General features: G+C 41.6%; 1 protein-coding gene across 26 annotated transcripts in view; it reads left to right on the forward strand.

The window, feature by feature from the left end:
* Nucleotides 1-20,777, forward strand: part of TENM2 (teneurin transmembrane protein 2) — a 1,520,094-nt gene extending 1,499,317 nt beyond the window's left edge. For all 26 annotated transcript variants that reach the window (XM_039484033.1, XM_039484034.1, XM_039484029.1 and 23 more), the window contains 5 exons: nt 1,109-1,344; nt 8,367-8,663; nt 10,443-12,057; nt 15,262-15,392; nt 18,882-20,777. In XM_039484033.1, coding sequence (XP_039339967.1) covers nt 1,109-1,344; nt 8,367-8,663; nt 10,443-12,057; nt 15,262-15,392; nt 18,882-19,643 — 3,041 coding nt within the window. In that variant the 3' untranslated portion in view covers nt 19,644-20,777. The remainder of the gene's footprint in view (nt 1-1,108; nt 1,345-8,366; nt 8,664-10,442; nt 12,058-15,261; nt 15,393-18,881) is intronic.
* The last annotated feature ends 2,619 nt before the right edge of the window (nt 20,778-23,396 follow it).

A 23,396-nucleotide genomic window follows, 5' to 3' on the forward strand; every position in this document is an offset into this window, starting at 1 on the left:
TTATAGAGCTGAAATATGTCAGTATATGTTTTGATTTACAATTCAGAGTACCGTATATACTCGAATTTTAGTAAAAAAGGGAAGCACCAGAGAAGGGGGTCGGCTTATGAACGGGTATAGAGAGGGAGAGGTGGGACACAGCCCCTCCCCCCAACAGAGGGAGCAAGGAGAGGCAGCACAGCCTGCAGAGCCAGAAGGGAAGAGGTGGGGCCAGAATCTCTCCCCTTCTGGCCACGCTGCTCTCCCCCAGCCTCTGAAGCAGCTGCAGCTCTGGGGCTGGCAGGCTGCAGCTGTGCCGCTCTGACCCACCCCCAGAGCAGGCTGTGGCCATGCCGCCTGGTCCGCCAGAGCACGCTGTGGCCGTGCCACCCGGCCCAGCCCGCTGGAACATGCTGCAGCTGCGCCGCCCGGTCTGGCCTGCCAGAGCAGGCTACGGCCGCGCTGCCCAGCCTACCAGAGCAGCTCCAGCCAGGCCAGAGACATCCTCCCCTGGCCCTCCCCAGATAAGGTGGGAAGGGATGGGATGGAGAGAGTGTGTGGGGGGGTCCTGGGCTAGGGGTGGGGCCATGTGGGAGGTGGTCGCAGGGGTTTCTCCCCTGACTCCCAGCTTCTCCCCCAGTTGCTGTCCCAGCCTGTCAGGGTAAGCAGCTGGTGCGCCAGGACACTTTGTTTGGTTAGGTTTACCTCCATGATTGCGGATGCTCAAGGTAAACAAACCATCTCGGCCCACCAGTGGCTTATCCTGATGGCCCGGGAGCCAAAGTTTGCAGACCCCTGAATTATAGGGTCAGCTTATGAACGAGTCATAAAAATTTTCCATTTTTACTTATCCATCTTGGGAGGGGGTTGGCTTATAAATGAACTGGCTTATGATCGAGTATATATGGTAAATGGAAAACAACAGTATAAACTATAGCACCTCTGCAGGCTAGCAACATTAATACCATTGTTCTTTACATAAGTCAATAACATTGGTAATATCTACCATAGCACAACGCAGGAAGACTTCATTTGACATCAATGGAAGTACCATGAAAACCTATTAAGTTGGTGCTATCTTCTCTTTATGACTAAAGTAGCTAAATATTGTTTTTTATTATTTTACTAGATCAAGTGAGGAATAGCTACCAGCTCTGTAATAATGGCACTTTGAGAGTGATGTATGCCAATGGAATGAGTATTAGCTTCCACAGTGAACCTCACGTCCTGGCTGGTACTGTGACCCCTACCATAGGACGATGTAATATTTCCCTGCCAATGGAAAATGGCTTAAATTCGATTGAGTGGCGCCTGAGAAAAGAACAGATAAAAGGCAAAGTGACAGTGTTCGGAAGAAAGCTCAGGGTAAGTGGAACTCACTGTTACAACAACAGTCTTTTGTCCTGTATCTAGACTGTTTTCTATTCTACATTATATTTTATTCAATTCTACTTCATAAAAATGAATAAGACAATGAAGTGGACTAGCAGTGGTGACATTTTATGTATTTGAGAGGCCAAATAAACCGATGGAGTAGTCTGCTACCAGTTATCAGAAGCTCCATAAACTAGAAGATTCAAAAGGAGGCTGGTAAAAAATACCCCGGAAGGAGTAAGAGTCACTATGTTGGTGGAATTGCCATCTTTCTAATGAGCTGCAGTATCAAAATCCTGACCACTTGTTGTCTATCAGTATACTGTGGAACTCTTCACAAGAACTTGGCTGAGTCTCCAAAAAAATTCTAGTTCATGTCATTACATTCTACTAACCTAAATTCCCCCTGCAATTTCTCTGAGATAAGTAGTTGTCTTCATTTCCTTTCATAAACTGCAAGGCTGTGCTAAACAGCCACTATTTTCCCTCCCCCCTACTTCCCCGAGGTGGCTAAAATTTCACTGTGGATGAAGTGGCTCCAGTATGCAGACATTGGAAGGCACATTGGGATACTGAGAAGAAAAATGCAATGGGTCTCATCCAAAGCCCATTCAAGTCAATCAGAGACTTCTGTTGGCTTCATTGGGTATTGGATCAGGCTGTATATAGAATCATAGAAATATAGAGCTGGGAGAGACCTTGAGAGGTTATCTAGTTCAGCCCACTGCACTGAGGCAAGACTAAGTAAACCTAGACCATCCCTGACAGGTTTGTCTAACCTGTTCTTAAAAGCCTCCAAAGACAGGGATTCCACAACCTCCCTTGCAAGCCTGTTCCAGAGTTTAAGTACCTTTGCAGTTAGAAAGTTTTCCTAATATCTAACCTAAATCTGCTTTGTTGTAGATTAAGCTGATTACTTCTTCTCCTACCTTCAGTGGGTACGGAGAACAATTGATCATAGTCCTCTTTATAATACACCTTAACATATTTCAAGATTGTTATTTGGTCCCCACTCAGCTGTCTTTTCTCAAGAATAAACATGCCCATTTTTTTAATCTTTCTAAACCTTTTATCATTTTTGTTGCTTGCCTCTGGACTTTTTCCAATTTCTCCACATCTTTCCTAAAATATGGCGTCTGGAATTGGACACAGTACTCCAGTTGAGGCTTCACCAGTGCCAAGTAGAGCAGGACAGTTACCTCCCATGTGTTATATACAACACTCCAATTGATACACTTCAGAACAATATTAGCTTTTTTTGCAGCTACATCACATTTTCAACTCTTGTTCAATTTGTGAGCCACTATAACCCCCAGATCCATTTCAGCAGTACTACCATCTATTCACCCACGAAAGCTCATGCTGCAAAACTTCTGTTAGTCTATAAGGTGCCACAGGATTCTTTGCTGCTTCTACAGAACCAGACTAACACGGCTACCCCTCTGATACTTGACACCATCTAGACAGTTATTCCCCATTTGTAGATGTGCATTTGATTTTTTTCATCCTAAGTGAAGTATTTTGCACTTTTCTTTATTGAATTTCATCTTGTTAATTTCAGATCAATTCTTCAATTTGTCAAGGTTGTTCTGAATTCTAATCCTGTCCTCCAAAGTGCTTGCAACCCCTTTCAATTTGGTGTCATCCACAATTTTTATAAGCATACTCTCCTCTGCTATTCAAATCATTAATGAAAATATGGAACAGTGCCAGGCCCAATATTGACCTGGTGGGACCCTCTAGACACACCCTCCCAGTTTGACAGTGAACCACTGATAATTACTCTTTGAGTATGGTTTTTCAAACAGTTGTGCACCCACCTTACAATAATTTCTTCAAGGCATTATTTCCCTAGTTTGTTTATGAGGATGTTATATGAGATAATGTGAAAAGCCTTACTAAAATCGAGAGATATCACATACTACTTCCCTATCCACAAGGCTAGTAACCCTGTCAAAGAAAGAAATTATCTTTGTTTGGTATGATTTGTTCTTGACAAATCTGTGCTGGCTAGTCCTTATAATGCTATTATCCTCTCGGTGCTTATAAATTGATTGTGTAATAATTTGTTCCAATATCTTTCGAGGTATCAAAGTTAGGCTGACTGGTATATAATTCTCCAGGTCCTCTTTGTTCCCCATTTTAAAGATAAGTACTGTGTTTGCCGTTGTCTAGTCCTCCGGGACCTCACTCGTCCTCCCTGAGTTCTTGAAGATAATTGTTAACAGTTCCAAGATTGTTTCACCTAGCTCCTGAAGGAATTGCATAAAGTGTTCTTATCATTAGATATTATACACCGAATCAACTGTTTAGTTATTTGCAGAGAGAAATAAGACAGGAGATGTTACATTTTAACATTCTCCTGATGTTTAGTGGTTAGCAAATTCTCAGCGCTGAGTTATCAGTATTTCTCCCTGTTTTCTTTATGCTGTCTGTATCTTCAGAGTTGCATACTCCTGTATTTTTTTAAAAAGACAAAAACTGGAATGAGATTAGCAGCTAAATCCTTAATGACTGGATTTCAGGACTGTGTAATTGATTTTTGACATGCTGTACTGTAGAAGTTGATTATAAGTAGTAATCACTCCTTTTCTAAGATAAATCAGCTCTGCATTTTGACTAGCCTTCAAAACAAAAATAAATGAGGCCCTAAAATAAAATGGCTATAATCCTTACTCTAAATATTAAAAACTTAATAGAGGTACTTGTGGTAATTAGCTGAAGTTAAATGCACAAATCTTAGAGCTGAATCCTTGCCAGAGTTAGATTTTCTTCCATCATGTTTATGCAAATCAAAACACAGCTTTATCTATCAACACCTCAACATTTAATTGTCTGGTGTTAGTTCCTGTAACAATAATCACATATCCATTTAGCTCTTTTAAATGGAAATTACTATGAGATTATAGCAGGTTGAGTGGACTGAAAATGCAATTTGAAAATGAGGGAGAAAGCATAGAATTTATTTGCATCTCATTTATTTTAATTCACCTTTGTAAACTGTTTAGTGAATGAAATAAAAGCAACTGTACTGGAAAATTGCGAGGGAGCAGGTGGGATGCAAGGTAGACAGGGAGGTGAAGCAGTGTGGTATAGATCAGCATGAATGGAGGGCGCAATAGATAATGAGTTATAGCTTCCATGAGTATTTCAGATCAATCTGAACACTCACACCTCTTTCAGCTGAGGCCCAAATTTGGGACAGAGACACAGAACCAGGGGCATGTGAAAGGCGTTAGTGCAGGAGTCTGTCCTTGTATGTGATTAATTTCTTAAGGTAAATACTATTTTCAATATTAAATCTCCCTCTTGAAATTTCTCATGTAAATATTAGCCAGGATTGAAGTGAGATAACATCAGCTTTGTGTATGGGACATGGGTACATTTCAGTCTCAAATTCAAGAGACTCTTTCTTGAGGCCTCTCAGTTGAGAGGTCAGATGCAGTCATTCCCTGATTGTTGGTGCTCAGATACTATGTGATGGGTGTCGTACAACATCGTATATCCATACTTTATTGGTGTGTTGTATGCTGTCAGCATTGTGATCACAACCTCACAAAGCCACATTCTGCTCGGCAGAAAAGTCCTGCTGCTCAACATGCAACTATCCACTTGTAGTTTACCACATCAGCATTATGGTAGCCCAATACTGTATTAGTAATTCTGTAGTTTATCCCAGCCAGGGTCATGGGGTGTTATTGAGCATTACATTGCACCATTAGAGAGATGAGCTTTGTCTCTGTAGTTTATCCCAAAGTTCACATGACTTATGAATTTTTGAGCACTCCCTGAGTGGAAAAGAGAAGGGGCCATTAGTGCTGATGGCAGGAACAAGTCATGGTAGGGCGAGGATGTAGCTCTCCCCCAAGCACCAGCTCGTACCTGGGGCAAGAGCATGCTACATCTTCTCTAAAGGTTTAACAAGGGCCCCAGTGAGCATACGCCCCACAGTGGCTGTGGAGGCATTATCCCTGCTCTTGCCTATGCCAGCATAAAGCTCCACTGCTTGTAGGGAAACCTCTCCCTTAGTATGGGGTCAGGATTAAAGAACCATAATTAAGCCTATATAGGAAAATGTGTAATTTTTTTTATATTAACCAATTTACATCAGGTATTATTGTTTACTGGTACATTATCAGTAGTGTATTGAATGTTATGCAGGCAATTTAATACAGAACCCAGAGAGAGAAAGAGAGAGAGATTACACTTTCGGGTTTGTTTGTTTTTGTTTTGTTTTTGTATATACTGTAATATCACTCAAGTGAATTTTGCTGGAAGAACCATTAACCAACGTCTAGAAGTGCTCTTCCCTATTGTGACTTACACAGCAACAGCAAAAAGAAGAAGCAGATGTGTGTGTAGGTAGCAGAACAAAAGAAAAATAGCTTGCTAGATAATCTTCAGTCATGATAGTTGTATTAGTGTTATTAGCGTTCCCCAAAGGAGTGGGAGTTAGTCATTTTGTTTGGGTTTCTATATAATTAATATGACATTGCAATTATACTCTGTGGTGTTACTTATTTTACAAATGAAAACTAAGTTACTGAATTATCAAACAGGTGCTTCTTTATTCTCAGAGTAATGTTTTTGTGTAGCTATTCTGGTGTATAATTGTTCAGAAAGCTGGTACTTCAACTCACTGTGACAAAAACCTAGTAACCTTTGTAAAGTAGATTCAGCTTCCTTCTGAGTAAAAGGAGAGAGCCCTTAAACTCACGTTTACTAGCAAAGGCAGGGTGCAGGATACAGCTGCTGTGATGAGGCAAAAATGTCAAGCTGTTTATAAAGACGCAAAACTCTTAAAAGAGCTGAATTTTCAAACAATTGTTTTCGTCTCACTCCCTCCACACAAAAAACATCCAAGAAGGCAGGAGATCACCATGCCTCCTACAAATAAAGACAACAGAGGAGCAAGAGCTGGTTATGAGGTTTTGGTGCTTGGTGAGGACCTCCAGAGGTTCAGACAGCAACTTTGTGGTTCTCCCACCGCTGGCTTTATAGGATCATAAGTTTCAGTGTTGACAATGGGATTTTGTTGCTCTTGTATGTTTGTGCATAGCAACACCGCTTACTGATGGAAACCCACAATGCAAGAACACATATAGCAGTGGAGAATTTATGATCTAGTAATTTTAGGTCTAGAAGGAGAAAAGATCTTAAGGAAATCTTGGAAACCTTTAAAAACCCTGTAATTAGGATAATTATATACAAAAGTAATTTAAAATTCCCTCTAATCCTCACAGACACATATGACTAATAGGAATTTATTAGCCCAATTTATTTGAGGAATTCACCAGGAAAGTTTTTTTCATAATTTAGTTACTTTGGAAAGAATTGAAATTTCAGAGCTATGCTAGAATTTTCCTTTAATTGTACAGACATATGTCTTTAATATAATAATCAGATACCCCCTATTTTCCCCAGTAGCTCTTAAAGTGCAGGGTTTCCATGGACATTTGACATGTACACAGATTTTGCACTCACAGAAATGGTGGCCACTTCTGAAAGTTTGCCCTCTATGGCTGAGTTCTGCTTCCAAGATTTCCTTTCTACTAAAACCTTGAATAGGGAATAAGATGGAGCATTTCCTTTCCTAAGTTTTTTTCTTAACTACTATTATTGTCTTCACATCAGAGCTAGTCTATTTGTCAATAGCAAAACCTTCTATGGGAAATCCCACATGAAGAGCAATTTCTAAGACTTACTAAGGAAATGAAAACTGTTAAAAGAGCTGAATTTTATTAACTGGAAAATATCAGACTGAGAAAAATGAACAATTATTTAAAATATTTTCTTATGAACACAAAATTGTATTAATTTTAAAATTGCTTTTTATAGAACTGAATTCCTACAGAGCGGGGTGGGATGGGAATTGGGCTTACTCTGCCAGTGAAAATAATTCAGAATAACTTTTATGTCCTCTAGGAAGGCTCAGGATTAATTTACATATTGTTTGATGTGCAGTTTAAATTTGGATAAGAGAAAATGTTGCTTAATCAAAGCTACTGTAAAATATAAGCTGAAGAACAAATTCCCAGGAACAGATGAATACTTCTTAAGTAGTCCTTGCTGTCAAAAGATATCTAATTTAAAGACTTCTACTTTATTAATGGTGCGTTCACAATTAAATTACTTAAGAAGCTTTATTAGATTACAGCGCTGGCCTGGATTTTCTGTGGCTTGGCCTCCAGTGAGTATACTGCTTTATCTTTCTTATAGCATTGGCAGTAGTGAACACTATAGTTGAGGTTACATATTCAGTTCTTACAACCCCTTGTTCTCGTATGCTCGCAACTTTCCAAAAACGTTTCCTGTGGGACTGAAACTTTTCATGCTGTGTTGTGTTGGTTTTTTGAAAGTCTTACTAAAGAAAGTGAGAAAGTGAAATATATTTACTCAGCTTAAAGAAATGTATGGGATTTTTATTGCTTGCTAGGGACCTTAGCTTGCAAGATGCTGGGAGTTCAGTTTGCTCAGCAAGCACCTTGTGGGATCAAAGCCCAAAGCCTCAAAAAGGACTGAACAAAAAACATTCTATGTGCTGGCATCTCTGAGGAAAAACCTCTCTGTTGAAAGTGGGGGGAGGAGAAAATGTTGAACGCATGGATTCTCAACTTGGGGGTTGTGACTCCAACAGCAGTCATGGCAGCCCTCTTATTTATATGGCTAGATTGAAGGGGGAGTCCTCAAAACTCTTTCCTGGTGTACTGTGGGGTCATGGTATGAAAAAATGTTGAGAACTACTAGTGCAAGCAGTTGAAAAATTACTTCTGGGCGTACTCTGTGGGTATCTACTAAATGTTAACAGCTTATAACAAGCCCAGGGGCTGTTGCTCAGAGCTTACTGCTAGCCCAGGATGCATTGTAAAATGTCTCAGCAAAACACTGCATTTTTTTTAGTAAATTCTGGGAAATTTAATTGTCCTTTCAATTTATTAGTATTTTCACTATAGCAGTTAGCATGGACTAGGATTTATCAATTCACTGAACACAGCCTTCTTCCATTTGTATAGGTCCATGGAAGGAACTTGCTGTCCATTGATTATGACCGAAACATCCGCACAGAAAAAATATATGATGATCATCGGAAGTTTACACTGAGAATAATTTATGATCAGCTAGGACGTCCTTTTCTTTGGCTACCCAGCAGTGGGCTTGCTGCTGTCAACGTTTCTTATTTCTTCAATGGACGACTGGCTGGACTTCAACGCGGTGCCATGAGTGAAAGAACAGATATAGATAAGCAAGGCCGAATCATATCCCGCATGTTTGCTGATGGGAAAGTGTGGAGTTACACGTACTTGGAAAAGGTAAGTGGCTTAATTTAAACTACAGCAATAGTTACAAAGGCTGAAAAGGTGTTAGGCATTGGCACAAAAGGTGTTAGGCGTTGTGACGCTGAGCATCACAGCACCTAACTTTTAGACATCTAGAAAATCACTGGATTCACAAAGCCTGTGTAAGGTGCCTAGGCTGTCTGTACAGTGAATGGAGAGAGAGAGGCACATTAGAGCCAGGTTGCTAGGTGTGAAGTGCAGCCTAAACTAGCTGATGGGAGATGCCGACCAGAGGAATGTGTGCCCCTCTTATGGAGACAGGCACCGAAGTCTGGGCTGCAGGGAGGGGCCTGTCTCTGTTAGCAATTCACAACCAGGAACTTTGTTTGGAGTTAGGCCTTCATACAAGAAGCTGGAGGTGGGAGGAAACCTACCTCATAACTTTTAGCCCAGTGGTTAGGAGACTTACCTGGGCTGTAGGAAACCCCCTGTTTGTGCCCCCTTCTCCCCTTCAGGTGAAAGGATGTGGAGTCTTCAAGGAGAGACTGATGGAACCCCGCTCCCCCCATTAGAATGCCCTCACTACTGGGCTAAATGTTCTGAGGGAGCTCTTCCTCCTCCCCCCACCAGCCCCAGCTGTTCTGTCAGAACTCGCCTGAGGGATGTGCTCAGAGGGCACCCACCGGATTGGGCCACACACGATTGCCTGTCTGCCCCTGGTTTAAGTATAGCTTTGGGGCTTTGATGGGAGACAGGTGTTCAGATGCCTGAAGGGAGCCAGCAGTGCACATGCAAAAAGGCAGAAGCATAGGCTTCTAATGTCCTTTTACTGCAAAAATTTAGGGATCAAATGCATTTATACACCTACAGGATTAGTTGGGAGTTTTGTACATTGTAGTGGTGCCCAAACTGGGACTTAGGCACCTAAAACAGGGACTTAGGTGCTTAAAGTCTTTTGAACGTTCAGGAAAGAGACTGCTATTACATGTTCATATATACATACATATACATGACGTAGGATTCTTAGTGTTCCAACGGTTGAAAAGCCTTTTGTGCCAGATCTGTGAATTTTTTAGTTTTTCAATTAATCAAAGGAAATACTTTGTTCATGGTTCAGTTCTTCTGAGATATCCATAAAATAGAATAGGTCACCATATAATAGCATGAACTAACAGGATGAATTTTACTATTTTAAAATGCATGACTAAGCCTGACAGAACATCCCAGTAGCTCCAGATATCTCATCTCTAATCATTATTTATTAAGTGAAAATATGGTAATTCATTTCTATTTAACCTAATTTAAACCACTTTGATCTTGAGAGTTTATCTAATCCTTAAAAACACTGCATGCCATGTTCCCTAAACCCCCTCCCTCCCAGCCTATTGTTTTAGATATGCTAGAACAGTTCTCTCTGCTAACTTCTCCACACATGTTTTACAGTATTCAGTGTAAATTAAAACTGCCAGAGGAAATATAAATTAGGGCATTAAACTCGTTTTTCCCAAAACGGTAAAGGAAGAGAGTGGAAGAGGTTGATACAATGTTCCTTCCATTTCCTTCTCGGGATTGATCTTTTTCTCAAAGAGGAAAATTTACTTATCCCAGATGTTGGCAATATATTCATATTATTGGGCAGCATTGCACCTTAGATGTATTTGGATTTTATTTATATTTTTATTATTGTAACACTGAAATCTATTCAATAAATATTTTATTTAAAAATGTGCTTTTTCCCCATAAATTCAGAAAGTGAAAGAAACTGAAAGACAGTAAAAATATATAATCTTTGTCTTTTTATTTTTTTAATAGTCCATGGTACTACTGCTTCAGAGCCAACGGCAGTACATCTTTGAGTACGATTCCACAGACCGTCTCCATTCTGTCACCATGCCTAGTGTTGCTCGGCACAGCATGTCCACTCATACATCTATTGGCTACATTAGGAATATTTATAACCCTCCTGAAAGCAATGCTTCAGTGATTTTTGATTACAGCGATGATGGGAGGATTTTGAAAACATCTTTTTTAGGAACTGGTCGACAAGTCTTCTACAAGTATGGGAAACTATCCAAGCTGTCTGAAATTGTTTATGATAGCACTGCGGTTACTTTTGGATATGATGAAACTACTGGAGTTCTGAAAATGGTTAACTTACAGAGTGGTGGCTTTTCTTGCACAATCCGGTACCGTAAAATCGGTCCTCTGGTTGATAAACAAATCTACAGGTTTTCTGAAGAAGGCATGGTCAATGCAAGGTTTGATTACACCTATCATGATAATAGCTTTCGGATTGCTAGCATCAAGCCTATAATAAGTGAGACTCCTCTTCCTGTTGATCTGTATCGTTATGATGAGATCTCTGGCAAAGTAGAGCATTTTGGCAAATTTGGAGTCATTTATTATGATATAAATCAAATAATTACTACGGCGGTGATGACACTGAGTAAACACTTTGATACCCATGGGCGCATTAAAGAAGTTCAGTATGAAATGTTCAGATCACTCATGTATTGGATGACAGTCCAGTATGACAGCATGGGAAGAGTAACAAAGAGAGAACTGAAGCTTGGACCTTATGCCAACACAACCAAATATACATATGATTATGATGGAGATGGGCAGCTCCAAAGTGTGGCAGTAAATGACAGACCAACCTGGCGTTATAGTTATGATCTGAATGGGAATCTTCATCTCTTGAATCCAGGGAACAGCGTACGGTTGATGCCACTACGCTATGATCTAAGAGACAGGATTACACGTCTGGGTGATATGCAGTACAAAATTGATGATGATGGGTTCCTATGTCAACGAGGCTCAGATATATTTGAGTACAACTCAAAAGGTCTCTTAACAAGAGCTTACAACAAAGCAAGTGGATGGAGTATTCAATACCGTTATGATGGGTTAGGGCGAAGGGCTTCTTGTAAGACTAACTTGGGGCACCATCTTCAGTACTTTTATGCTGACCTTCACAACCCAACGAGAATGACACATGTTTACAATCATTCCAATTCAGAAATTACTTCTCTGTACTATGATCTACAAGGCCATCTCTTTGCAATGGAAAGCAGCAGTGGAGAAGAATACTATGTTGCCTCCGATAACACAGGTACACCACTGGCAGTATTCAGTATTAATGGCCTCATGATCAAGCAGCTTCAGTACACTGCATATGGAGAGATATATTATGATTCCAACCCTGACTTTCAATTGGTCATTGGATTTCATGGAGGGCTGTATGATCCTCTGACCAAACTGGTTCATTTTACTCAGAGAGACTATGATGTTCTAGCTGGGCGTTGGACATCGCCCGATTACACAATGTGGAAAAATATCGGTAAGGAGCCTGCTCCATTCAACTTATACATGTTCAAGAGCAACAACCCTCTCAGCAATGAACTTGATTTAAAGAATTACGTAACAGGTGAGAACTCATTAGTGGTTGTTTACTAAAAGGTTTTAGTGCAGATTTCTAAAGTATAGAATTTTTTGTTGGAAAAAGAAATAGATCAAACTTCTCCATTCCAGGACTTTCCTTCGGCTATCTCCTCATCCACCTGCAGAATCCTTCTCCCATCAAGCTAGGACCATCTTCCCATTCGGTAGTATGAAAAGGACAGCGTAGTCTTGACCCCTGACTCTTGGTTGTGACCCCCAGATTAAGAACCTATGAAAGGGAGGCACACATGACTATTAAATAAAGGGGAATCATTTTCAACTAATAATAAATAATAATCTTTAGTTTTTATGTAGCACTTTTCATGTAGATTTCAAAGTGCTGTGCAACGGACGGTACCATTATCCCCACTTTGCAAAGGGGAAAGATGAAGACAGATGAAACTGAGTGCCCCAAGTCATCTAGCAGGTCAGTGGCAGAGTCAGGAATTAGGACTCAGGTCTCCTGACCCCCAGTCCAATGCCCTGTCCCTTCAATAGTATCCTCAGAATTACCTACTGACTTTGTCCATGGGCACAACATGACTTACTACTAAGAGTGGCACTGATTAAACATTTATTTACTTTCCCAATTCTGCCTTTAAACTCCAACCTATTTTTAGCTCTTGCTTTAAGAAAAGAACCTTAATGTTTTAAACAATGTTTCCTCTTGGAAGACTGAGGAACATCTGTAGTGTTAGGATGTGGAGACAATAAATCAGTTTAGATTGCATGTACTGGGTTTGGGTGACACATCTAACTTCCTCTCAATTACTACTAATTTGCCACTTAGTAGGATCACATAGTACTTGAACTAGCTGCAAACCATTTTTTAAAAAGAAAGGTAATTAAGATGTATTCAGGAGAAACTCTCTGAGAAGTGAGTCTGCAGCATGTTGTAATTAAAAACAGTAGTACGATTTAAAAAACACAGTTTTTAGTGGCATCACTTCAAGAAAAGTTATATTATGACTATTAGTTCTTTGTGACTATGACTACATTGTGCGTGCATAATTTCTCAAGTTGCCGTTCAGTCATTTTGCATTCTGAAGACACTAGTATTTGCTCTTGATACTGGGAAAAAAATTATCAGTGATCAAAAATATCTTGAATTCTTGGGGTCTAATTCTGTGGTCCTTAATTGAACAAAACTATCAATGTCCGTTAGGGTTTGGCTCAATTAATAACTGCACACTTTGGCCTCTAGTGATTAACTTCAGAAGCCCCCAAACCCAGTGGATCCTGTCTCACTTTAAGAGATTTTATTGCACTCAGAAGATGTTATATTTATTTTCATTCTTGCAGCCACAGAAGAAATTCAGAAAAGATACACTAATTGCTTGTACAGTATGAACTTTTAATTCCACCAAAAAATGGTTTATTGCTAATGCAGATACGTGCTGTTATCATAGGATTCCCTGGGCTAAAAGAATGTTCTTGGAAAAGAAGTTGTTATATAGAGAGTTAATTTTCATAAGTGAGAAATACATACCACCTTCGTACACAACCCTCTAGACATATTTACAGTTAACACCTGATGCTGATTTGCTGACAGCTTTTTGCTGCAGAAAAGAATTTCTCCAGCTGTGTAACGACATCCTGTGAAGAACATTAGAAATAGAAAATAATGAACTATTAGAATGAGAGAGAACCTCCTCTTTATTGCCAAATGAGGACAGCTAAAGTAAATTGTTTGGGAGGTAATGTTCTACCATATGATAACAAACTGAAGCCATGAGAAAAAAGAATAATGGTCCTATGCTGTATATAGCTGAAGGGAAAATGTATAATATAATCGAAGATCTGTACACATTTCTTTAATGTAACTGGGATAGAATCTGAAATTTTGTACAATGTTATTTATTTCAGTATCTAGAGGAACAAAAATAATTAAGCTTACACATTTAAAACTTCTCCACCCACTAAAATTAGATTTGTAATGGCTCATTCCACCCCACCTCTAAAAGACACTAGGAAAACAAGATTGTAATATGCCCTGGATGTCAACAGATTCAAGCTCATCAAACTTTTCTTAACTTCAAACAATTAAAAACAAATTTTTGAATTTTTTTCAGTGAAACCTCAGAGCAAAAAGTTTTCATTCTCCCTCCCCATTTTCAGAGAGAAAGGAATAAGGGAGGGAAAAATCAGAAACATTTTCAATAAAAATGTTCACAACATTTTTTGAATAATCCAAAAGCCATTCCTTTCCAAAACTTGCAGACTGAATATTTTGAATACTTTTGGAAAAATTCTTTCAACCACTTAAGTCATGTTGCTTAATGCACTGCTGGAAGATGTTCAGATACTACTATGATGAGCGCAGGATAGGAACCTATATAGAATAGAGCAGAATCATCTGGTAGTCAGGATCCAAATCAGATAGAGCTTTTTTGGGCAAAAACAATACCTTGGACTTCACAAAAACTGACATTGGAGCAGAGGAGGAATGCTCCCTGTGAAACATAACTGTGTAAGGCCTTGATCCTGCAAAGAGTTATGCATGTGTTTTACTTTATGAAGTTGACTTGAATGGAACTACTCACCTGCTTAAATCTTTGCCGGAGTAGGGCCTAAGAGGGGAACCATGTTTTGTGCCAGAAGAAGTTTCCAAGCGTTCTCACAAGCATTAATCCAGTATCACACAGAGTATAGCCCCATTGTAGTAATCCAATCAGGAGGTGACAGAGCTATGGGTAACAATGGTGAACTGTAGGAAATGTTTAGGTCACTCACATATTGGATGTCAGTTCCATATGACAATATGGAAAGAGTAACCAGAGAGCTAATATAGAATAGAAATGGAGGGCTGGAAGGAACCTCAAGAAGTCATCTAAGCCATCCACTGAGACAGGATTAAATATACCCAGACCATCCCTGACAGAAGTTTGTCTAACCTGTTCTTAAAAACTTCACTTCACAGAGATTCCACAACCTCTGTAGGTAACCTGTTCCAGTGCTTAACTATCCTTCTAGTTATATGTCACTGGTGGCTATTTACAGTGTATTTAAAATAGTCATTCTTGCATAAGTTCACTCTGGAAGAGTACAATTGTGAGCGCTGCCAAGCAATAACAGGTTAGAAATTCAGAGGCCAAACTCTACTTGAAATCAAGAGTTGAGGCCATAGATTCTCTGAGATACACATTACACACCTTCATTTTTCACTCATTTATTTACTTTTGATTTTTAGATGTGAAGAGCTGGTTGGTGATGTTTGGATTTCAGCTCAGCAACATCATTCCTGGTTTCCCTAGAGCAAAAATGTACTTTGTGCCACCTTCATATGAGTTGTCAGAGAGTCAAGCCTGTGAAAATGGACAGGTATGCTGAAGTTCTTGGTGTCTTAAATAGATTTTGTTGGTCTTATATTGTATTGGGGTGTCATTTTATGACTATAGACAAAGGGTCTACAATAAATAGAGTGCACAATATTTGTTTCATAGTGATATGAAATTCAGTATAGTCAGCTTTTGTAGTATTGAACATGCCATCTTTCTTACCAACCTAGATTATTACCATAATAGCAGTATCATTAGTTCTTTGTATATACCCTTGAGTTGTTACTCAATTAACAATAGCAAATGGAAATCTCAACGTGTAACTTACCATCTGTTCTATCTATATCATTATAATGCTTATGCCTTTTATTTATATCAATAAAAATGTGGTTTGTAATTACTGTACTATTAAAGAACAGTTTTACTCACAATACTGTATAGGGGAAAAAATCATATTTTTTGTTTGTTGGGGGTTTAATTTTTGGCAGGTTTGGGTTGTAAGTTTTGGTGTTGCAATTAAAATTAAAAGTAAACTGATGTTTACTTCTTTGCCCAATTAGGAAAGGCATATGCGCTCTCTCTCACACACACACACACACACATGCACGCACACACACACACATACTTGAAATTACTTACCCAAATACTGGGCCAATTTCTAGTCTCAGAAGTCAGTGGAGTTACTCCACATTTATAGTAATGTCACTAGTCTTAGAATAAAATTTTAAAAGCATCTAAGTAAATCAGGAGCCCAAGTTCTATTTTCAAAAGTAATTAATTTTTGGCCTGGTCTACACCTAAAACTTATATTGCGCAGGGAAGTGAAATATTCACCCCCTTGAGAGAGGTCATAAAACCAACCTAATCCACCTCTAGGTCAATGAAAGAATTCTTCCATCCACCTACATACTGCCTCTCTTGAGAGGCAGGTTTACTACAGTGATAGAAGAACTCGCAGCTGTGCTGCTGTAGCATTCTAGTATAGACATACCCTAAGCTCTGAGGTGCCTATATCTCATTGAAAGTCTACAAGACTTAGGCTCCTAAGTCACTTTTGAAAATATGACTTAGGTTCCTAAGGCACATGGCACATTTTTACCCTTATATCTTCTAGGTCAGAATGTTCAGAAAATATACATAATCTGTTAATAAATTGGTTCCATTGGTTCTACAGAACCTCTTTAAAAGTTTTAGCTGATTGACTCCTGAATACTCTTGTGATGGTCATGGTGTAGATAACCAAGATGGATAAATCTGTATACATATACTGTATCTGAAAAGACAAATGCACAAAAAGTATTTTTATCTAACATTAATCAATTCTATGGTACTTTGAAAATTGAGTCCTTTATGTTGGTTTAGGTAATTGCAATATGTATATCATAGAATCATAGAATCTCAGGGTTGGAAGGGACCTCAGGAGGTCATCTAGTCCAACCCCCTGCTCAAAGCAGGACCAAACCCAACTAAATCATCCCAGCCAGGGCTTTGTCAAGCCTGACCTTAAAAACCTCTAAGGAAGGAGATTTCACCACCTCCCTAGGTAACCCATTCCATTTCTTCACCACCCTACTAGTGAAAAAGTTTTTCCTAATGTCCAACCTAACCCTCCCCCTCTGCAACTTGAGACCATTACTCCTTGTTCTGTCATCTTCTATCACTGAGAACAGTCTAGATCCATCCTCTTTGGAACCCCCTTTCAGGTAGTTGAAAGCAGTTATCAAATCCCCCCTCATTCTTCTCTTCTGCAGGCTAAACAATCTCAGTTCCCTCAGCCTCTCCTCATAAGTCATGTGCTCCAGCCCCCTAATCATTTTTGTTGCCCTCCGTTGGACTCTCTCCAATTTATCCACATCCTTCTTGTAGTGTGAGGCCCAAAACTGGACACAGTACTCCAAATGAGGCCTCACCAGTGCTGAATAGAGGGGAATGATCACGTCCCTCGATCTGCTGGAAATGCCCCTACTTATAGAACCCAAAATGCCATTAGCCTTCTTGGCAACAAGGGCACACTGTTGACTCATATTCAGCTTTTCATCCACCGTAACCCCTAGGTCCTTTTCTGCAGAACTGCTGCCCAGCCATTCGGTCCCTAGTCTGTAGCAGTGCATGGGATTCTTCCATCCTAAGTGAAGGACTCTGCACTTGTCCTTGTTGAACCTCATCATATTTCTTTTGGCCCAATCCTCTAATTTGTCTAGGTCCCTCTGTATCCTATCCCTACCCTCCAGCGTATCAACCACTCCTCCCAGTTTAGTGTCGTCTGCAAACTTGCTAAGGGTGCAGTCCACACCATCCTCCAGATCGTTAATGAAGATATTGAACAAAACCGGCCCCAGCACCGACCCTTGGGGCACTCCACTTGATACCAGCTGCCAACTAGACATGGAACCATTGATCACTACCCATTGAGCCCGACCATCTAGCCAGTTTTCTATCCACCTTACCGTCCATTCATCCAGCTCTCTTTAGTTGGTTCACTGCATAACACTGTACAGTGTATACACCAGCAACAACAGTTTGAGTGGTACCTTCTATAGCAGAGGTGGGCACACTATGGCCCGCAGGCCACATCCGGCCTGCAGGACCATTCTCCCCGGCCCCTGAGCTCCTGGTCCGGGAGGCTAGCCCCCAGCCCCTCCCCGCTGTTCCACCTCCGACGCAGCCTCAGCCCACTACGCCACTAGTGCAATGCTCTGGGTGGTGGGGCAGTGAGCTCCTGGTGCTCTGTGCTGCGCGGTGCGTGGCTGGCTCCAGCCAGGCGGCACGGCTGCCTGTCGTGGTGCAGCCATGCCACCAGCCACCGATGTTCCAGGCAGCACAGTAGGGGGGCAGGGAGGTTGGATAGAGGGCAAGGGAGTTCGGGGGGTGGTCAGGGGCTGGGGTGTGTATAGGGGTCGGGGCAGTCAGAAGCAGGGAACAGGGGGGTTGAATGGGGGCAGGGGTTCCAGGGGCAGTCAGGGAGATGGGGTGGTTGGATGGGGTAGAGGTCCCAGAGGGGGCAGTCAGGAATGAGAGGAGGGGTTGGATGGGGTGGCTGGGGGCAGTCAGGGGTGGGGTTCCGGGGCGGTCCGTGGACAGGGAGATGGGGTGTTTGGTTGGGACAGAGGCCCCGGGGGGGCAGTCAGGAAGGAGAGGGGGTGTTGGATGGGGTGGGGAGGGGGCGGGGGGATCTGGGGGCAGTCAAGGGTCAGGGAGCAGGGGTCCAGGGGTGGCCATCAGGGAATGGGGGTGTTGGATGGGGCAAGAATCCCAGAGGACCATCAGGGGTGAGAAGCAGGGGGGGTCAGATAGGGGGCGGGGGCCGGGCCACGCCTGCCTGTTCAGGGAGGCACAGCCTCCCCAAACTGGCCCTCCATACAATTTCTGAAACCCGATGCGGCCCTCAGGCCAAAAATTTTGCCCACCCCTGTTGTATAGCTTATAGTTTTTTACAGCACCATTTCTCATTGTTCTTTTTAATAAGGTTTAAAATGGGACTCTGAAGTCAGCATTTTCAGGCTGTGTATATCTTATTTATTTATTTTTGCAGCTAATTACTGGAGTCCAACAGACAACAGAAAGACACAATCAAGCATTCATGGCCCTTGAGGGACAGGTCATCTCTAAAAGATTACATGCCAATATTAGAGAGAAAGCTGGGCACTGGTTTGCAACAACTACTCCCATTATTGGGAAAGGGATCATGTTTGCTGTGAAGGAAGGCCGCGTAACAACTGGCATTTCCAGCATAGCCACGGAAGACAGCAGAAAAATTGCCTCTGTGCTTAACAATGCTTACTACCTGGAAAAGATGCACTACAGCATTGAGGGAAAGGATACCCATTACTTTGTCAAGATTGGCTCGTCTGACAGTGACCTTGTCACCCTGGCGATGACCAGTGGGCGGAAGGTATTGGACAGCGGAGTAAACGTCACAGTTTCCCAACCAACCCTCCTTATCAATGGAAGGACTCGAAGGTTTACGAATATTGAATTCCAGTATTCTACCCTGCTACTTAACATACGGTACGGACTGACCCCCGACACACTGGATGAAGAAAAGGCACGCGTGTTAGACCAAGCTCGACAGCGAGCCTTGGGATCAGCATGGGCCAAAGAGCAGCAGAAGGCACGGGATGGCAAAGAGGGCAGCCGCCTATGGACTGATGGAGAGAAGCAGCAGCTTTTGAGCACAGGAAGGGTTCAAGGTTACGAGGGATACTATGTACTTCCAGTGGAGCAGTACCCAGAGCTAGCAGACAGTAGCAGCAACATCCAGTTTTTAAGACAGAACGAAATGGGAAAGAGGTAACAAATTAACCTGCTGTCATCCTCTGCTGGATGAATCAGTAGTCACAACTGTTATCTCCTCTCCTAAGGAGATGAAGACCTAACTGGGGGCACTAGGCTGAGCTACTTTGGGATAGTAAAGTGGCAAGAAAGCTCACATTTTTTGAGTTAAATGCTACTGTTCAAGTGATTAAAAACCACATCCTGAAGTGGACTAAAGCCAGACTGATAACTTTAACCATACAAATTAAAAAGTACCCCTAAAATATTACCCACTTGTTCTGGGTCTAAAGAAAAAAAAAGAAATAAAAATAGAAAAAAGGCCTCATATTATATTACCTCACTCCATTCACACGTGAGCAAACTTTAAGAAATTCAAGAGGGCCACCTTCTCTAGACCAGCTGATGAAACAAAAATGATTCACACTGCTTGTTTGATAAATATTCAAGAGGTTTTCGTTTAAATCAAGATACAGGTGCATTTAAAACATGACTTTGGGGTGATTTGTGTGTAATAACTGGAGGAAAATGAGAATGCGAGCAAAAGACCACTGGAAATACTAAATTAAAAGATTATTTAAAAAATAACAAACCTGCACTTGCACTCAGACCCTGAATTTGTCTGGCCTGAAGTTTAATTTATTCAAAGAGGGCAGAGTGTAAAGTTAAATTCAAAATGGTGGCTATAATCACTACAAATAAATTTCATACTCTGTTTGTCTTTGAAGATTCCATTGTGGACAGTATAACACAGTTACAGGGTGTAGTCTGTTTAGATTCAGTAGTTTGTTGGTATCAGTTCCAGTAGAGCTGTGGGCATTGTGTTACACTATTGCAAATGGGCACCACTTCAGATCACCCTGTACATACATCAGCCAGAAGGCACAATCACTGTTTCAGATTTTAAAATTATTAGTGTGTTTGTTTGGTCGAGAAACTGAGACAATCACATTATGGTCACCACAAAAAAATTAAAAAAAAAAAAAAAAAAAGCTAAGAACTTTGGTACAAGAACTTTTTTGTAATATACATGTATGAATTGTTCATTGAGTTTTTATATTAATTTTAATTTGCTGCTAAGCAAAGAATAGAGACAGGCAAAGATAATTTATGGCAAAGTGTTTAAATTGTTTATACGTAATAAAGTCTCTAAAACTCCCGTGAATTATTTGTCTCTATTGTGGAAATGTTTTGAGAAAGAAAATTGTGTAGCTGTGGGTCTGTCTATATAACCGAGTATATGAAACCTTTTAGATGCAGAAATGGGATCTAGTATCATACATTATACAAATTCTATTAATATCCCTTCCTCTGGACTCCAGGTAAGCTATACATTCACCAGCAGCTCTGTTACAAGTGTTAAACTGGCGGACATTTTTGAAAGCGTTTGCCATGGAGCAGAACAAGAATAATTTGGGGAAACCAATGAAATACAAGTTACGTTAATAAAGCAACTGAAAAAGTTACGGGGGAGGAGCCCTACAGGCAGGTGTACAGGTATAGGACCCAATTCTGCAACTGGATATGTAAACCGCAAACAGAGCCATTCTACCATCACTGACTCAGTTTTAGAGGCAGGGCCATAATTACTTTATTGCATCCTACCTTTACCAAGCCTGCAGCTGTTTCTATCTACCATTGTACAGACAGTCGGACTGCTACTGCTCCCATTTACATTGGTGCACATTGACTTAGCGGAGGTTTTTTTTCTCGACTCCTGCTAGTGTATCTCTGAGCAGACTTTGTTCTAGTGACATCTTATTCAAGGTTGTTGTCCAGTTGGTGAGACAGCTGGCATCAGATATCAATGCCAGCCTTTTAGAAACTTTTCATTTAGCTCTAGTGGCTACCACTTTGGGGTTCTTAATTAGGGTTGCCAACTTTCTACTCACACAAAACCGAACACCCTGCCCCGCCCCTTCTCTGGGGCCCTTCCCCCTGCTGATTCCATTCCCCTCCTCCCTCCCTCCATCGCTCACTCTCTCCACCCTCACTGACTGACTCATTTTCACTGGGCTGGGGCGAGTGCTCCACCTGGGGGTGTGGCCAGGGATGAGGAGGTTGGGGTACAGGAGGGGGCTCTGGGCTGGGGGTGGAGCCAAAGGGTTTGGAGTATAGGAGTGGGCTTCGGGCTGAGGCAGGGGGTTGGGGTGTGGGAAGGGATACAGGCTGTGGGCTGGGGGTGAGGGTTCCAGGGAGGGGCCAGAAATGAGGAGTTCAGGGTGTGCGAGGGGGATCCAGGCTGGGGCATGAGGGGTGAGGGCTCTGGCTGGGGGTGTGGGCTCTGAGGTGGGGCTGGGGATGCCATTCTTTGCTCGTGCAGGAGGGGGCTCTGGGCTGGGACCAAATGGTTTGGAGGGCGGGAGGGGGGATCAAGGCTGGGGCAGGGGGTTGGGGTGTGGGAGGGGGGGTCAGGGATGGCGCTTACCTCAAGAAGCTCCCAGAAGCAGCGGCATGTCCTCCATCCAGTCCTACATGGAGGCACGGCCAGGTGGCTCTTTGCACTGCGCCGTCCACAGGCGCTGCTCCTGCAGCTCCCATTGGCTGCAGTTCCCAGCCAATGGGAGCTGCAGAGCTGGGGCAGGGGCTATGTGAAGAGCCCCTTGGCTGCCCCTATGCCTAGGAGCCGGAGTGGGGGACATGCCACTGCTTCCGGGAGATGTGTGGCACCACGGTAGGCAGGGAACCTGCCTTAGCCCTGCTGCGCCAACCGGTCAGTGATGCTGACTGGAACCGCCAGTGTCCCTTTTTGACTAGGCATTCTGGTCGAAAACCAGACACCTGGCAACTCTATTCCTAATTCAAGTCCAAACACCTGTGCTTCATTCTATTAATAGTTCCAGATGGCTTGCATGGCCAGATTTTTATATGGCTGAAGGAATGCTGAAATGCATCTGAGCAGTTCTGAAGCGGAAGCTATACTGAGTTTTATTTATTTTTTCCTGAACTAAGACAGTTTATTCACGTTATGCAGAAGTTTAATTTTACTTTTGTGAAAGGCTGCAGAGAAGATATATTGCTATTTCCACTGATATCAATGAATATACACAATTCATTATGTCCACTTATTAGGCCATATTAAGAGGCCATATTAGGCCACTTATTAGGTCCTTATTAAGAAGTGAACCCGATAATTTCAGTTGCATTTTTTAAAAAAAGCGCACACACATTTTTGTCAACTGCCTGATTGCACCACCACCACCACCACCCCACCCCCAGGACTGGTAAACATGTCATTGCCATTCTTTGCTCGTGCAATTAGCAAATTTCTTGAATTTCAATTTTATTTTTGAGTAGGCTTCAAAAGACAATAAAAAGTGATTATCAACAGATTCGCTCTGTTGATGAGAAACAGCCAGCCATGAAAATAAAGTTAAATATTTCTGCTATCTGCAAAAACAGGAGGAAAGTTTGAAGTTTGTCAGTGTCCAGTTTCCTCCTGCTTTTAATTTATTTATGTAATTAGTCAGGAATCATCACCGGGTGAATTTAGAGAACAGTTCTACATTTGGGACTTGGGGCCTCTTTATAACCCAAGAGGTGATGTTCTTATGAGTTGTGATGGCAAGAGAGACCCTTGAGTTAATTGCAGGCTTGAAGTCACTGCATTCAGTTGTGCTGGAAGCAAAACAATGTGACAAGTTGTGTTGTATCTTCAGCACTGGGCAAGTGCGTCCATTTATTAGTATATAAAAACTAGTGTAGAGTTTGCTCTATCTAAAATAAGTTTTATACAATAGACTCAAAAGCTGTATGTTCCCCTCTGCTGAATGAC

Source organism: Mauremys reevesii, linkage group 8 (assembly GCF_016161935.1).
Source record: "Mauremys reevesii isolate NIE-2019 linkage group 8, ASM1616193v1, whole genome shotgun sequence".
Taxonomy (NCBI): Eukaryota; Metazoa; Chordata; order Testudines; family Geoemydidae; genus Mauremys; species Mauremys reevesii.